This window comes from Corvus kubaryi, unplaced genomic scaffold, assembly GCF_017639235.1.
Source record: "Corvus kubaryi isolate FWS band 111438036 unplaced genomic scaffold, C.kubaryi_AGA036_p1.0 133, whole genome shotgun sequence".
Classification (NCBI taxonomy): Eukaryota; Metazoa; Chordata; class Aves; order Passeriformes; family Corvidae; genus Corvus; species Corvus kubaryi.
The window spans coordinates 24,897,023-24,913,863 of NW_024580667.1; the positions used below are offsets into that span (position 1 = coordinate 24,897,023).

The 16,841-nt window shown below is 39.0% G+C and overlaps 1 protein-coding gene across 1 annotated transcript in view; it reads left to right on the top strand.

Moving 5' to 3' along the window:
- Positions 1-10,417, top strand: part of TGFBRAP1 (transforming growth factor beta receptor associated protein 1) — a 33,539-nt gene extending 23,122 nt beyond the window's left edge. The window contains exons 6-12 of the mRNA XM_042039759.1: positions 437-778; positions 2,137-2,194; positions 3,550-3,693; positions 4,666-4,812; positions 6,132-6,291; positions 7,885-8,318; positions 8,940-10,417. Of these exons, the coding sequence (XP_041895693.1) occupies positions 437-778; positions 2,137-2,194; positions 3,550-3,693; positions 4,666-4,812; positions 6,132-6,291; positions 7,885-8,318; positions 8,940-9,128 (1,474 nt within the window). The 3' untranslated portion in view covers positions 9,129-10,417. The remainder of the gene's footprint in view (positions 1-436; positions 779-2,136; positions 2,195-3,549; positions 3,694-4,665; positions 4,813-6,131; positions 6,292-7,884; positions 8,319-8,939) is intronic.
- The last annotated feature ends 6,424 nt before the right edge of the window (positions 10,418-16,841 follow it).

A 16,841-nucleotide genomic window follows, 5' to 3' on the forward strand; every position in this document is an offset into this window, starting at 1 on the left:
TTTGTACAGGAAGTTGCTGTTTTCTTCAGAATTACACTGACAGTCTTTTGTGGCTTGTCTGAAAGGGTTCACTTTCTCCATTTATATTTTTTTTGCTGCCATCAGAAGACTAGCTCCCACAATGTATGGATGAAGTCTAGGACAGTCCTAGGACTGCTATAGGGCTGTTCAGCTGATTTTTGTAGATGCTAGAGAGGAGCCGTGGAAGGTCAAAAGCAAAAGGCTGAAAGCTCTGAGAATTTGGAGGCTGGCCAATGTCTAGAGGAGTAAGAACAATGATAAACAAATAAATAAAGATACAGCAAAAAATACTCCAGAAACTGACTACATGTTAGTGTCCTGACTCTAAGCATATGTGAGCACACATTTTTTTTTTTGTGCCTATGTATACTTTTTCTTTCTTTTTGCTTCATCTAGTTTGACACTGTAATTGCAGAAGCGGCCAGCTTGATGTCCGGGAGCTGATCTCTCTCTACCCCTTCCTGTTGCCTACTTCCTCTTCATTTATCCGGTCTCATCCCCCTCTGCACGAGTACGCGGACCTGAACCAGCTGACCCAAGGGGACCAGGAGAAGATGACAAAATGCAAACGATTCCTCATGAGTTATTTGAATGAAGTCCGCAGCACTGAGGTTGCAAATGGCTACAAGGAGGATATCGACACAGCTTTACTCAAGCTGTATGCAGAGGCAAATCATGAAAGCCTGCTGGATCTCCTAGTTTCAGAGAACTTCTGTCTTCTAACAGATAGTGCTGCTTGGCTGGAAAAACACAAAAAGTGAGTGGATTTTTTCATTATCGCGCCTTCTGGACCAGAGGAAAAATTGTCTTAGATGCTCTTGGCTTCTAGAACAATGTGTTTGAGTACTTGTAGTTTCTGTGCTTACACTTGTCCAAAAGACGACTCAGTCTGAATTAACATTGTTAGCATTTAAAAATATTGGTGAAAAGCTATTAATTGACAGTCTGAGGTAAAGGAAATGCATTCTGTCTTATCCTGGTAAATGAAACGCAGAGTTCTCCATGGAAGTTTCTGTATCCAGTACAAAAATAAAGAATTGGTACAAGCTTGGGAGGGAAAAGTTAATTGTTTGCCCTTGTGATAATGGGGGAGTTGAATGGCTGCAACAGTTGTACACAGAATGCAAAGATGCCTTAAAGCGTGCACTACCTTGGGTAAAAGCTATTAACCAGTTAGTGGCTTTGAAATTGTAGTTGCTTATTCAAGGAAGGAGCTCTTAGTTCTGAATTGCAAACTTTGTGTTCCACTGATTGACCAAAAAGAGGTTCCTTAAGATGACTGCAAATTACTTCAAACCAGAAATGCCAGTGGGCAGAGAATTGACTCTCATTAAGCAGGAAACATTAGGTAGTAAATGTGTAAAATACAAACTCCAGCCTTAGGTAGTATGTCTATCTTGGTTTTCCTTTCTTTAGCTTTAAACTGTCTGGTGCAGTAGTAGCAGCTATAGTGGTGAGGCAGAGTCTTTCATTGTGGTTATATTTAGGGTAATTTCATTTATTTTAGGTGTTTTGTTAAAACCTTTCGGTAAGTGTGGTTTGCATGGCAAACTTTTGAATTGAATGAATGTTAGAACATTGTTCTGTGAGGACAGCCATTACAGAATTTGGCTGTATTTTTCCTAGAGTACACAAAGCCCACTCTGTAACAGCACCATACAAAGCTCTTCTTTGCCTGACTTGACTCCCTGACACAGTAAAGAAAAAAGTTTCTGATAGTAAAACAGAGTTTTAAATAAACACATAATAAAATTTGATTTAATGACAGCTGATGAACTATTGGAGCAATAGTTGCTTGGAGGTGGGTGTTAAGTCTGTACATAAAATTGACAGAATGGTGTGGGAAATATCTCTAATTGGGCACATACTTAGTGTAAGTTGGCTCTAGTCCCCAAGACAGGTTCTAGTTACAGGAGTGACGGAGACACACTTTTAGGGCAGAACTTCTCTCCTTTGATTCATAAAAACAGCCTACAGAGACTTGTTCAAGTACAGACATGGCCATGTACATGTCATTGTAAGCCATTATTTGTTGTACTCTGTGCTAATCAGTCCATAATGAAATTAGTGGGAAAGTTCTAGCAATTTTAATATTAATTTTTTCTTTCTTTACAGGTATTTTGCACTTGGTCTCCTGTATCACTACAATGGTCAGGATGCTGCAGCACTGCAGGTTAGAATAAAGCTTTTAGTATCATCTGTAAACCATTCCAAAATACTGTTTTAGGTCTGAGATAAAAAAATTTGAGGTCTTAGTTTATCTGTTTGAAAAGTTGTGATGTGTATGTATATATGTGTGTGTGTATATGAGAAATATAATATAACTTGAAACTTATGTTAAGACTTCCTTGAATAAAATAATATGCGAAATGTGAAAAGTCTGAAGAGCTTACTGAAGTTGGCAGTTATTTAGATGCTTGTATCATATTTTTAAAGCAAAACTGTACATACCAGAACATATGTTTATACTCCTAAAAGATGGACAGAAGTGCTAAAATAATCAAGCACTCACTTTAAAAGATATTTATGGGACTCCAGGAGCATGCCCTGTGCTGACTGATCTGTATACACACAGCAAAACAGCATTGTAACCTAATGGCAGACACTGACAGCGACTGAGAGTTTACTCCCTTATCTGGTGATGAAGAGTGAACACATTCTGCAAGATCTATGGGTTTTAGATGGATTAGTAATCCCTTTGGGGATCTTCCAACTGATGTCACTAATACTAGCAGTGGCCTGTACACTGCAGACTAAATAATTCTGTTGTTCCTGTCTGCAAAACTTCATCTGGAGAAATCAGTATATTCTTGATGAGTGCATAGTATGTGTCGCAGACCATATCCAGTATTTTAAGTTTGCCTTATTGTGTGGCTTCTTGAACACATTAATCACAGTAACCCCATCAGATGCATTCAGGTCAGTTATATAAATAGTAATAATGACCTGGGCAGAAAACCAGTAAGGGCAACAAAAACAGTATGTACATTTGTCATGTGTAAGAAATCTTGGAAGAATCTTGATGCTGGAAAAAACAAGGTTTATTGCTAAACTGGTCAGCTAGGTGTGGCACATTTTAATTCCAATTATAATGTACATAAAAACAATATCACATGGAACTTGCAGTTCTTCAGTCAAAATGAAAGAAAAGCAGAAACCAGTTTTTCTTCCAAATTGCTTGTATAATTTGCTTTTAATCTTGCACACACAGAACACATGAAAAGTATACTATGCATTGGAGAAAAGAACTTTTGATAAAATCTTTCTTTGTGATTAGTGTACCTCCTTTAGTCGCTCTCACAATGAGAGCCCACATGATATGGGGTCTGAATTGGGTGAATATGGCAGGTGCAAAAGGGTGTGATGGCAAAAGCGAGTGACCAGCGATGTTCCTTGCAATTTGCGTTCCTGTCAACTCTTTCTAATTCCACAAGTCTTATACTAAGTCTTTCAGTAGCTCACATAAATTTTGAGGTGGAAGAGCTAGTACATGTTTTAATCACTTTAATCTGTGTGTTTTTGTTGCAGTTATGGGTGAAAATAGTTGATGGAGATATTCAAGATTCTACACATTCAGATCTCTATGAGTACATAGTAGACTTCCTTACATTCTGCTCGGACCAGGACCTAGTGTGGAAGTACTCTGAATGGATTCTACAAAAAAATGAAGAGGTTTGTGAGTGATACACTTTTCACAGAACATCAGTATTTCCCTGCAGTGGTGTTTGGCTTTCCCTTAATATTGGTTTTTCTTGATAGCTGATTGGACCTTTTGCAGCATACTTAATGCCAGTCAAACAGTGATCAGCAGAAGAAAACTTGCAGGTTTCTCAATTCTTCCAAGTCCCTCTATTAGCAAGTGCTAGTGAAAATTGCCTCTTTTTATTCTGAAATCAAAGTTTAGGGTAGGAAAAATACAGCATGTCATCTTTTTTCTTCATATTGAGATATTCATTATTGAGATAATTTTCAAATCTTTAAATAAATAAATAAATCACCTGACAGGTTAGCTGTTGCTGCTGCTTCTTATTTTAAAGGGGATGGGTGGTATCTGTGTACACCAGGACATGGACTAAATAGCCCCCATTCAAGACGAAACTTCATTGCTAAAAGAATTAAATTAATCTGCCAAAATTAAAAAACAAAATAATTGTAACATCCGTCAGCATGTGTGCTGTTAAGTGGGATGTTTGATGCTGTATCAGACAGTCTGTGCTGTTGGAACTTGTTGCTGCCTGATTTTTATTAATTTTAAGCTTAGTTACTTTGAGCAGTGGCAGGTTTCTAAGCTTTTGGTTTGGTTTAATTACAAAAGTCTCTTGCTCCGTCTATGTCATCACATGTGAAGAGGCTTAGAACATTCTGGTCTCTCTGTTGTGCAGATCCATTCGATATTTTTTGTGGAAGTTGTGCCCAAGCCAAAGTTTATCAGCTGGACAATGTATAGTCTACAAATTGAGGTAGTGCAGATAGGAGTGAGTGAGACCATGATAAGCAGAGAGTAGTGTAATTCTCTGGTGTTGGGCAGGGTTTTGTTTATCTTCCTGAACAATGTATTAACAAATGCTATTCCTTTTTCATTTTAAATATTTATTTAATAAAATGGTTGCCATTGAGTTCCTAAATGCAATTAACTCTTTCTAGGTTGGCGTACAGATTTTCACTAAAAGACCTTTGGAAGAACAGGAGAAAAACAACATTAATCCAGATGATATAGTCAGTTGCCTTAACAAATATCCTAAAGCACGTGTCAAATATCTAGAACATCTAGTACTGGAAAGAAAAATAGAGGTGAGTTCTGTGAGAATGCTAAAAGTAGGCATAGGATTCAGAATGCAGATTATAATCAACAAGCCTGAAAATAGGCAATGTCTGGAAGAAATAGGCATAATATGAAGTCTTTCAAAAGTACTCAGAGTAGGCTAGGAGTGTTTTTAAGATTAAACTAGAAGGTGAGGCATGGATACCTTCATTATTTTGAATTTTTCAATGCTTGTGATAGCAAGACAGTTGCTTGTGTTCCCTCAGACGTAGGGGGTTTTTTACATATGGTTATTGCATAATTTTCTCTTTCACTGATGGGGCTCAAACCTCCTTCTGGTAAGATCATGGGAAATGATCAACAAAAGGTTGAGCAGCTGCTGATCCTATTGCACTGTGGCAGCAATATATTAAAATTGCTAGTTCAGTGTTTTACAAGTGAGAATGTTTTATTCTGTCTTTCTGGAGAGATTTGAACAATTAGCAATCAAATCAAACCATGCACTCTTCACTAGAATTCCAAACCACTCTTGATGTTGAATGCCCAAAAGATGCATTCACAAGTCCTAAGTGACAGTGTATTACACCTCTGGGGGTTTTAGCTCAATACAAAAGCAGCCAAATTATGTATTTGGTTATGAGACATTTTAAGCACAGAAGTTTTTTAACCTGGAAATAAAGCAAGGAAATGAACAGTGAAAGAACTCTGCAGAACTGATGGTCAGTGCACTAATTCACATTCTTCAAATACATATCGGATCAGTGGTTTCCCCTTATTGGTATTGCAAGTGTGTTATACCATGACTGATGAATGTATTAGTCTCTGATGTTGTGGATATTTCCCAACAAACTTTTTGAGTTAAACACAGCGCCTTGTAGAATATTTGTGAAAATATTTTACAATTAGATCTATCTGCTAGTAAAGGCTGGGTTATAAATCAATTTGGTCTTTAAAAATTACTAGATTATTGTGAATGTTTTAGTGAGAATGTTTAAAACAGTCAAATCATTAGCTTGTTTTGATGAATATTTGATAGTGGATAACAAAAGAAAGCACTGTGCCTTCAGAGTGCTTTTCTACCTCTGGTGGCTTTGTCAGATTTTATTGCAGAAATAGAAAAGGTCAAAGAACGTACCTGAATATGAGGGATCCCATATTTACAATGTAGTTTGTGAGGCTGCTCTGAAATAAGTTATCTATCTGTAGGGACAAAATACTTTGTGATTAATTCAAATTAAATAACTTAAACCACATTTCTATGTAATTAAGTAAATATTCATCAGTGTTATTGCTGGGGACAAGAGATCGTCTTTGCAAACTGAGCTAACATTGTTCTATTCGTCTGTAGAAAGAAAAGTACCATACTCATCTAGCTGTCTTGTACTTGGAGGCAATACTTCAGCTAAAATCTGTGACCACAGATAATTGTACAGAAACAACTGAACTGCTGTTGAAACTTCGCAGTCTGCTTCAGAAATCTGATCTTTATAGAATTCGTTTTATTTTAGGTAGGTTGCATGTTGTCTGTTGTAAATGCTGTATGTCATTTCCAGCTGGACACAAAATAATAGTCCTTGCAAGCATAGAAAACTAAAAGATCTAGGGTTTCTATGTGTGTTTGATAGGCTGTATTTCTAACAGACACAGGTTAATTTAGAAAGAATATCTGTTGGTGTTGTCCTTGGTCTCCATAGCTCCACTGGTGTGTTTGCCACTGCACCAGAGACAGAATACCAGTTGGCCAGAACAAATATAATTTCCTTAATGGTCACCTTCTGTTTAATGATGAGCATGTAACTTGTAACAACCTTTTGCAAATGAAAGACCTACAAGTCTATTTATTTAGCAGCCTGTTTCTAGTGAATGGAAGTGAAACTTTGAGGAATCTAATTGCCAAGGACTTGTTTGTTATCCATAACCCTGAAACTCACTCTGGGGTTCATGTTAAATAAAAATATGAGCATCTTCTTAAGTGAGAAGTGTGACATACATATTACTGTTGGTATAAGGCAAACAACAGTTCAGCTAAATATTTTCCTTGGTCAATGCTTATCTTGGTTAATTTTTAGTGTTTTATCCACTGGAATGCAAACATACAGTGCAATTAAGCAAGCCAGGTGTTTAAATTAAATCCTCTCTGGTATGGAGGATTATGGCTGAAGAATGATGGAATAGTGGATGAAAGGGAAGTGACTTGTTATTGAATTGAAAGATGTGAAATGATTTTTTGAAATTCAGTGGAAAAAAATCCAGTGTATGTGGAAATCAAAATAGTTGAGTAGAGACCAAAATAATTTACCAATACTTAATGTTTCCTTGCCTTTCCAGGCAGCAAGATGTTATATGATGTATAATGTACAAGTCACTGAGGCACAGTCATTGAAACTCTTGTTCTTTTTCATCTTTTAGTTAGTTTTTAAGCAAATTCTTCAGGGCAAGAGTTACAAAATGGACTACCCTCTTGAAATCCATGTACTCCAAAACAAAGGATTTCTTACCTGACAATTCTTACATTACATAAAAGTGAGATCAGTGCAAGCTAGTGTGTTCTTCCCTGATAAACAAAACATTTTGGTGAGAAAAACATGGTATTTCCATGCATTTTACATAGGCCTATGCCAAATCTTTATCACCTTTACAATAATTAGATGATTTTCTATTTAATTTTGAAATGTCAGATAAACTTGCCACTCTATCTGCCTGTTGCTGACACTTAAACTTTAAACTGGGTTAAGGGTTCGTAGTGCCCTTTTCTTAAAGAGATGTACTATTTGATTTTTATTGTCTTTTATGGAGTTTATTCTGTGACCTCCTATATTGGGAGAAGCAGAGATTAAAAATATTGCAGCTTCATCTCACAGCTCATTATACATGGTAGCAGTGTCTGCTAGAATTTAAAAGATGTCAGTGACACTGGTTCATCATTATTATTTAGTAATTTCTTTGTCCCATATTTTGTGGTGCTCTGATTTTATGTGTTTCCATACATCTGGACATTCCTGTACTTACAAGCATCTGTCTTCTCTACAGTTGCACTGACTGGGAGAGGGAGCAGTTGTCTACTCCACTGAGCAAATATTGCCTTGTTTCTCATTTAACAGAAAAAATCCAGGGCACAGACCTTCATATGGAAAGTGCAATTTTATATGGGAAATTAGAAGAACACGAGAAGGCTTTGCATATCCTTGTCCATGAGTTGAAGGACTTCTGTGCTGCTGAAGAATACTGTATATGGAACTCTGAGAAGAGAGATGTGCAGTACAGACAGAGGCTTTTCCATATGCTGCTGTCAGTGTATTTAACTCCAGGCACTTCAGATTGTGCACTTGTCATGGCTGCTGTGGATCTCTTGAATAACCATGCTGCGGAATTTGATGCAGGTCTAGTTCTGCAGGTGGTGCCTGACAGCTGGTCAGTGCAGCTCCTCTCCCCATTCCTGGCTGGAGCAGTGAGACAAAGCATTCACACAAAAAGAATGACTCAGGTGGCACTTGGGTTAGCACAAGCTGAAAACTTAATCTACAAGCACGAGAAGGTAGGTTACTGGGGTGTTTTAAAATAAAAGCATTTTGAAGCTTTACAGTGAAGTCCTTTGATATACAGTCATCAAAAGAAGTTTGAAGAATTAGTACAAAAGTTGTCTTCATGTCTTTGGCATTTATTAGGGTTTTTTTGCCATGACTACTAGATTCAAAATTAATTGTATGTTTTCTCTGTAAAACAAAAGGGAAAGTGGGGGCCTTGAAATAGGAATAACCTTGGTGAGCTTCTGGGCTGAATATGAAGTGAATCTGGGATTTGCAGATTAACAAAGTTCTTGCAGAAACTTTAACAAATGTGAGTTAGCATTTTGTTCACTAGGAGGGAGTGTCAGAATTTCCAATTCAGTTTTTTTACAATGTCACCTGTCAAAATTTGTTTAAAAAAATTATCCAGCACTTAGTATTAATTGAAGCTTGTTAGTAGATTTTGTTAATGGTAAATTCAGTTGTGAAGCTGTCTTCTATTCCTAGCTAGGGCAATATTGCTTAGAGTTCACAGCAGATTCTTAAAATTGTTTTTGTTTTATCTATTTGGTACAGTGGCAATTATGCTCCATCATTTCCCTTCCTTTCTGGTTAGATTCACATTTGGATTTTTTTCCCCCTTTCTTTAGGTTAAACAAAAAGGATCCCCAATTCTTCTTTCAGACAAGAAGGTGTGTCAGGTGTGCCAAAATCCTTTCTGCGAGCCTGTGTTTGTAAGATACCCGAATGGGAGTATGGCCCACACACACTGTGCTGCAAACAGACATCTCAATTCCAATGTGACTCATCACTCTCCCAGCTCCAGCAATCAGACTTGAAATATTCCCACAGTTCCCATGACTTATACCCCATTGAAAGTGGTCTGGAAAGACAAAAGTGCAGCTACTTTAAGTATAAATCAAGATGGACAGCTAGTTTTTGGGTTAATGGGAAGACTTCAGTAAATATGAAATACTGCTACTTACCCTTTTGATTTCTAATGAATGTAGATAGAAAAGAAAATTCACTACCAGACATGGAGAGGTGCAAATATGGGCTCTTCTGTGAATAGGAATAAACACTTAAGAGAAAAGGAGCCTTTTCTTCACAGTGAGGATGAATGTTACAGAGTGAAGGCAAACAGTTATTTTAAGAATTGTCACTTTGCACTGACTGTGGTGTTGGTAAATTTGTGGAGGGGAAGATGGCATCTATAAGAGTTGGAATTCTTGAAGAGTGGTGGGACAAGATCAGCATCGTGCAGCTTGCTATGAAAACAGAAACGTGCATCGATTATAGTGTTTGCTGCAGCATGTCTTCTTTTGGGCTGGATTCTCTTCCCCAGGATCACATTATAAACTTCATTTTTTTTGCTCTACAAAATGTTGGCTTTTGATGCACTTTTTAGTACCTCCCTCCGATCCACCTGCTATATGAAATTTAAATGTAAGCACTGCTCTGTTAGGTTTCTGCTCCTGCAGTTACTGTAACATACTGAGTGGAAACCAATAGCCTCAAACACACAGGTGAGCTTGGAAGAAAAAAAAAAAAGAAAGATTGTCTGGTCAGACTGTAGTCACTTTTATATGGGGGAAGAGATCCTAACTTTAATATTGATTTATTTATTAATATGCAAATATGCTGTACATACAGTTGAATAAATTGATCTTATCATTCTAGCATTTCTTTGGAGGATTAAGATGTAGCTGATACATAAGTGTACAGATTATGTGCTAAGTGTTTGCTATAACATAACTTAGGCAGGTTGGAACTCCACAAAAATAGGTTTTAGTGCTTATGGATGACTTTGTGCAATCAAAACTACAGAAAGAAGGTATAAAATTGTAAGAAATCTACAAAAATGCACTACAGGGATACTGGATTTGTTACAGTCTACTAAATACTCTGTAAACTAAAGTTTTTCAAATAACACAAACCCCTTACTTAACTGCCCTCATATGTGTTCACGTTGCTATTTAACTATTTTAAAACAGTTAATTTAAAAGATACAGCTTCCCCCAAGAGAGGTTAAAAAAATGACAACTTTAAATAAAAGTTAAGTATTGCAAAGTGAAAGCATTTCTTTTAATTCTGTAAAGCTCTAATAAATACCAGGCTTACTGACCAGCATGCAGTTGAGTTAGTACCGCTGTTCCCCATTTCAGAATTCCGAATCAGTGGAGGCTTTCAGCAGAATAGAGTGTCTGCATCATCCTTTCCAGATTCACAGAATAAGCTGAGTTGGAAGGAATGCATCAGGATCATTGAGTCCAGCTCCTGGCCCCACACAGGACACCCCACATGGTGCTCAGTGTTGTCCATATGCAGCCTCCTTGTACAGAAAGGCTGGCTTAGAAAGCTGCCTTCTAAGTGCAGTGCTGCCTCCAAGGAGGGGGGCAACCAGACCTCATCCAGGGGAAAAAGAAATCCATCTCTTTTTCACAGAAACATACAATGGTTTGGGATGAAAGGGACCTTAAGGATCATCTATTCCAACCCCCCCTTCCATAGGCACCTTCCACTAGACCAGGTTCTTCAAAGCCTCATCCAACCTGGCCTTGAACACTTTGGGATGGGGTGTCCACAACTTCCCTGAGCAACCTGTGCCTGTGCCTCACCACCCTCACAGTAAAGAATTTCTTCCTGATAGCTGATCTAAACCTGCCCTCCTTCAGCTTAATGCCATTCCCCTTTGCCCTATCACTGCATGCATCTGTACAAAGTCCCTCTCCAGCTCCCTTGCTGGCACTCTTCAGGTTCTGGAAGGTGCTGTAAGGTCTTCCCAGAGCCTTCTCTCCAGGCTGAACAGCCCCAGCTCTCTCAGCCTGTCGTCATAGGAGAGGTGCTCCAGCCCTGTGATCATCATTGTGGCCTTACTCTCAACTCATTCCAACAGCTCAACATCCTTCTTGTATTGTGGGTTGCAGAGCTGTACTCAAGGTGGGGAGTACTTTGCTTTAAAGCAAAAGACCTTTGCGTCTTTCTTTTTCCTGATTTTGAAATTAGGAAGGTATAACTGTTGTGTTGAATTTTTTTTATTTTTAAAAGCCTGACTAAGGAATTTTGTAGTGCTTTGTACTAAGACGTGTAAGCCAAGTTTAGTGAGAGACACTTAGAAAGAAGTCAAGTGTGGGCATTTCTGACTCAATTCTGGCATGAGTGATTCTGCTGTGACACTGGTATAAGCAGATTCACTGTCTTGTAGTCATGGGTTTTGAACATCGTGTATACAACTGACAGTGATGATGTAGAAAAATCTGTAGTCCCCTGTCCTCAAAATACTTGCTGATAAGAGTGGAAGTAATTTTTAAAAAGACCCTATAAACCTTTCGTGTACACTAGCTTGCATTTCATAAGAAATAATTTCTTTTGCTGCCAGCATCCTCAGTATTCTCTTTTTTTTCTATTTAGTAAGGAGGTACTAAAACAAAGACCCCTCTCCATGATTTAGAGTAATTCTAGCCACTTAGTAGTGTTGAACTACTGCTGCAATGGAATAAAGATCATATCATTCCAGACCTCAGGAAAGTTCTCAGTTGCTATTGCATGAAAAGATATGCCCATAAAAGATTAAACAATTCCTTATTAATAGTCAATATCTTTTTGCAGATATGGACTTTGGCTAAAATGCAGCAAAACCAATAATTGTATGTATGGAACAAATACAGAAATCAGAATAATGCAAGGTAGCATTTTTGCTATCGAAAGTGTGATTAATATTTAAGTTGGGGGCATCTAGTTCTTTTAAGCCCAGTCCCCCCAAAGCGTGGACTGGAAAAATTGGTATTGTATTCATATGTTGCTTTGTTAAGTTTTATACTAGAACTCATTTGAATAATTTATATGGAAATCCCATGGTAATTAAAGGAAAAAGCAAAGGAAACCAGTGTGAGGCTGAGGCAGAGCAAGAGCTCAGCAGGGAGGTGGCAGGTGGACGATGCTCTTCCCGTGTGTGTCCAGTATGTGAGCAACTGGGATAATTCTCGACCAGAGGAGATGTCGGCCCACATCAGAGTGGTTGTGTGGTGGTCTGTGCTTTGTCACCAGGAAATTTATGAAAGGTCTGCATTCAGATTTCCTTAGGTGGGACAACTGAACACCTCTTGGGTAAGAGAGCTTCATTCTGGGGAACCTGAGCTCATTCCTTCTTTTGTTTTGGCACTGTCAGTTTGATCATTCTTGGTTTATGTCCCTGCAATCCTGGGCCAGCATTGCTACTGTGGTAAGTTCTGGTATGGCTGCAGCAGCACGGAGGGAATGAACAGGGAAGGAACCAGATTTGGTTATTAATTGCATGACTGCATTTGTGAAGGAGGAGAGGCAGGAAAGAGGAATATTTCTTTGAGCATTCTTCTAGTTTGGAAATAAAATGCTTTCTGGAAGTTTAAGCTTGATGTGATCTTTTTGTCTCCAGTTAGGGAATGTGGTGTCTTAGACCTGCCCTTGGAGACTGGAGATTCTGCCAGAATATTTCTCCTTAATTTAGCTGTTGCTAAATTATTTGTAATTCATCTCTCTCACTTTTTCCAATGAGTCTCCTCCAGCTTTGTATGTGTGAAAACCAAAACAGAAGTGCAGATTATTTTTTAATGTGACACCGTGTCTGTGATTCAGGACATAATAAATGAGATTAGTCTCTTACACTGATGTCTCTGCAGATACCAAAACACATTTGTTTAACATGTAGCCTCCAGTCATCGAAATACTGCAGCTCTGACTTTTTTTTTTTTTAGTAATCCACTGTAACATATGATGGTACATACAAAAAGCACTTGTTGAACCTTCTTCTACACTTTCATATCTCCACGCTTCCTCACATAAAAATTCCCTATGACGTGTGTACATCATCATATGCAGGTTTTGCCTCTTTAAGTCAAAAAGAGGAAAAACCCTAATAAAAAAATTGCTCAGAATCTGGCACTCAGCTCAAAATAAGATTCATGGCTGTATATTCCTGAGAAAGGATTCGGCTACATCTTCCTGTTTTTTATTTAAACGGATACACTGTCACATTGAGATCAGTATCCTTGTAATATTGTCTAAGCCAGGGGGAAATAAGCATTTGGGATTTGTTACACAGAGCACACCACAGGTACCTATGAACTGACTTGTTCAGGCAGCCCGTACTGAGGTGGCTCAGGTGTGCACAAGATTCCAGCGTACAATGAGAACTTCTCTCTTTGTTCCCTTGCTCCCAATCTCCAGAAAATTTCCAGCCCTTGTTACCTGATTAATGTCACTCTTCTAGCACTTAACTGACATGGGTACAAATCTTGAGAGGTCTGAGGGACTCGGGACCACATCTGTTTTCAGTAAAACGTCGCTTTATTACTCAGCCACATGAAGCCCTACTAATGTGAGCTGTGGAAAGGTGGTGGTAGGGATGGAATATGTGTATGTTTTCTGAGAACTTTATTACATGTTTAAACACACAAGCATTATCCTGACTGCTGAGTCTTTATAACAACATCTGTTCTTCACAGGACTCCTATCCTGAATCCTATTAAAAATATTTTGTTTTATACAGTTCTATCAAGAAGGAATTTTTGATTTTATAACTCTTCTCGGTTTGCTGCAGTCTTATTCAGTGTGGCTCTAAGTGTTTTATTAACATCCTGCTGTTCATAACAGGCAGCAACTAATACGTTTTCATTGTGAGCTCTCTTCCTATTGCCTGTATTTGCTAATTAATTTTGCTGTACAACACTTTGGGGCTTATGCCTTGTGAACACTGGTAATTAAATGTGCTGCTACTTTTTAAGGGAAAAGAAGAAAAGTTAATAACATTCTGTAATGTATGATTGATTTCAAAACTGAAGTTCCCCTGCAGTAAATTTGTTCAGATGGAAGTCTGTACTGTTAAGGCTTTTGGACTTAGTGGTTATATTGGTGAACATACACAGCAGTATGTGGAATGTACAAATGTATAAATATATTGATTTTTAATAAAAAAAAATCTTTTAATTACATTTGTCATGGATTCATAGATAAATAAACCCTGGAATGTGAATGTCCAAGTGAAGGGAAAAGATTATCTACTGATAAATAGAGGATTCATCAGGGTGGCTGACAGAGGAGTCAGATCCCTGACATGTGGAAGTGAGGCTGGTGCTTACATACCCTGCAGAAGGCAGCAGTGTTCCTTATCTTCCTCCTCACCACTCAGGACTGATGGCCCTGGCTTCAGGGCCAAAGGACCAAGTGCTCCCCTGTTCCAGCAAGAGGGGCAGGAGCCACCACAGTGGCACTCTAGGACCTGCTGGTAAGGAAACCCCAGGAAAGGAAGGGTGGTAAGGGCTGGTAAAGAGTTTGTGGTAAGCCAAGGAAACCCGTGTGATCTCCAAGGGGAGGGAGAGAGGAATGCAAAGGAGAAGTGCTAAAGGAGTGCTTAGGACATGCAGGTGTGACCTAATTCAGCTGCTCTCCAGCCCCACTCTGCCAGGCAGTGCAGGCACTGGCAGTGCTGCAGGCATCTCCTGGATGCTGAGGACGGGTTGTGTGCACAGCATAACTGGGGATCCAGAGGGGCAAAAATCCAACACAGTGGGAGCTACAGGGAAGGGCTCTTGTTGTGAAGTTAGGTCTGTGGTCACTTGACAAGGTTTCTACAGCCTATGAGGTGAAGTTTGTTCCTTTGGCTGAAGCGAAGGCTGCGGGAACATTGGTGGGTCCTCAGGATGCGCTTACAGAGGGTGTTTGGGATGCAGATGCTTAGTGCAGCATGATGCTGAAAGGAATGAAAAACTAATGCTACAAGCATGACTTTATTAGCTCAGCCAGCAGGAAATACACCCTGGAGAGGCCCGGTTTGCTTTTCCCCATCCATCCATCCATCCATCCATCCATCCATCCATCCATCCATCCATCGAAAGGTAATGCAGAAAGCATTAAAAAAAGCCCAAAACCCAGTTGTGACTCCAGTACAGTGGGATTTCAGCTAGTTTTGCCTCTAGACAGTGGTTAGAAGATGGTCCATGCAAATCATCCAGATGGCAACTCCTTCCAAGACAAGTAATCAATAGAGTACAGCTGAGTTTAGGCAGAAATGAGTCCCAAAGGTCCAGTTCACTGCAACAACTGTAGCTGCAGGACAGCATAGGGTCAGAGGCCAGGGCTGCCAGCAGAAAGCTGACGGCTGAACACATGGCAGGTTTTCAGTAGATAACAAGGCTGATTATAGTGCCTAAAAATCCAATAGCAGTCATGAACATCATTACCAGTGCCTATAATTGCCAATAACCCCCTGAAGATATTGTGCCGTAACCACCTTTGTCAACGTGGTATTTGCATTGAGCGGGGTCTGATCATCCCAATGCATGTTAAAATCCTAGAAAAATCTAGGCTGGCTGGGTTCTTCAGAGGTGGTGTTGTCCAAGCCCAATTTGATGCAGGGTCACCCTGTATCGGGTTATTTCTCTTGTTTTAGACCAGTGCTGACAAGCTTGAAACCAAATTGGGAAGGGTCCAAGTGTCTTCTTGTCATGTCTTTGCCAGAGGAATATATTGCTTAAACATCCAAAATACTCTCTGGTAAAGAAAGGTAAAAGGCTAAAAGGTACATTTGTCTTGAATAAATAGTTCAGTTTGTTTTGTGGTTTGGGTTTTTGTTGTTTTGGTTTTTATTTTTTTTCAAATATTACAGAATGACTAAATAAACAGGGAATTTCTAAAAATTAGCAAGTTACTGGTGACAGATTCAAGATTATGCACTTGGTGCCTCTCTAACCTGGAGAAGTATATTCAAATAAAATGCAAGTTCTTGATATCTGTTTGAAGGTCACAGACAGCATGCAAAGATGTTTCAATCCCTTTAGTCCCTCTAACATACAAGGTTACTCTGCAGTGCCATGCCAGAAAGATCTCAGTGTGACAGAAGTAGGGGTTTTTCTACTTGAATCACAAGCAGTTGAAGATGGGGAGGGAGGAGTACAGGATGGATTTGTATCTGCTTTTTTAAAAGATGTCATTCACTGGGGATTTATATTTGCGAAGCGAAAGGAGGTTTTCATTTCTGTACGTTTTTGATCCATCTTTAGGTTTTAGCTTGTCATATCTCATTTCAAAGCATCTCTATGGCCTTTTGTGACATGCTGATTTGTCAAGCAGAAGTTTTAGTGTTCCTGCTTCAAAACCTTCCTGAAGTCTCTTGTTCTGGATAGCAGCCACTCAGTACATCCCCTCCAGATACTCCAGTCAGTGTGTCAGCAGTACCTCTCCTCACAGTTGCTCACTCTATAATGTGAATGGCCATACAACTGTGCTGGTGTCATGGTTTAACCCCAGCCAGCAGCCAAGCCCCACACAGCCCTGTGTAAGCCCTGCTCACTAATAACAAAAACATCTCTGTATTATCAACCCTGTGTTCAGCACAAATCCAAACCACAGCCCCATACCAGCCACTGTGAAGAAAATTAACTCTATCACATCCAAAACCAGCACAGATGGTCAAAACTAAAAACTACAAACCAAAGAAATCTCAGTCCCAGAGGAGGGAGGAGTCTCTTGTTAAGCTGCTGTTAATTATCAATGCCTCAATACCCTACACTTTCAGT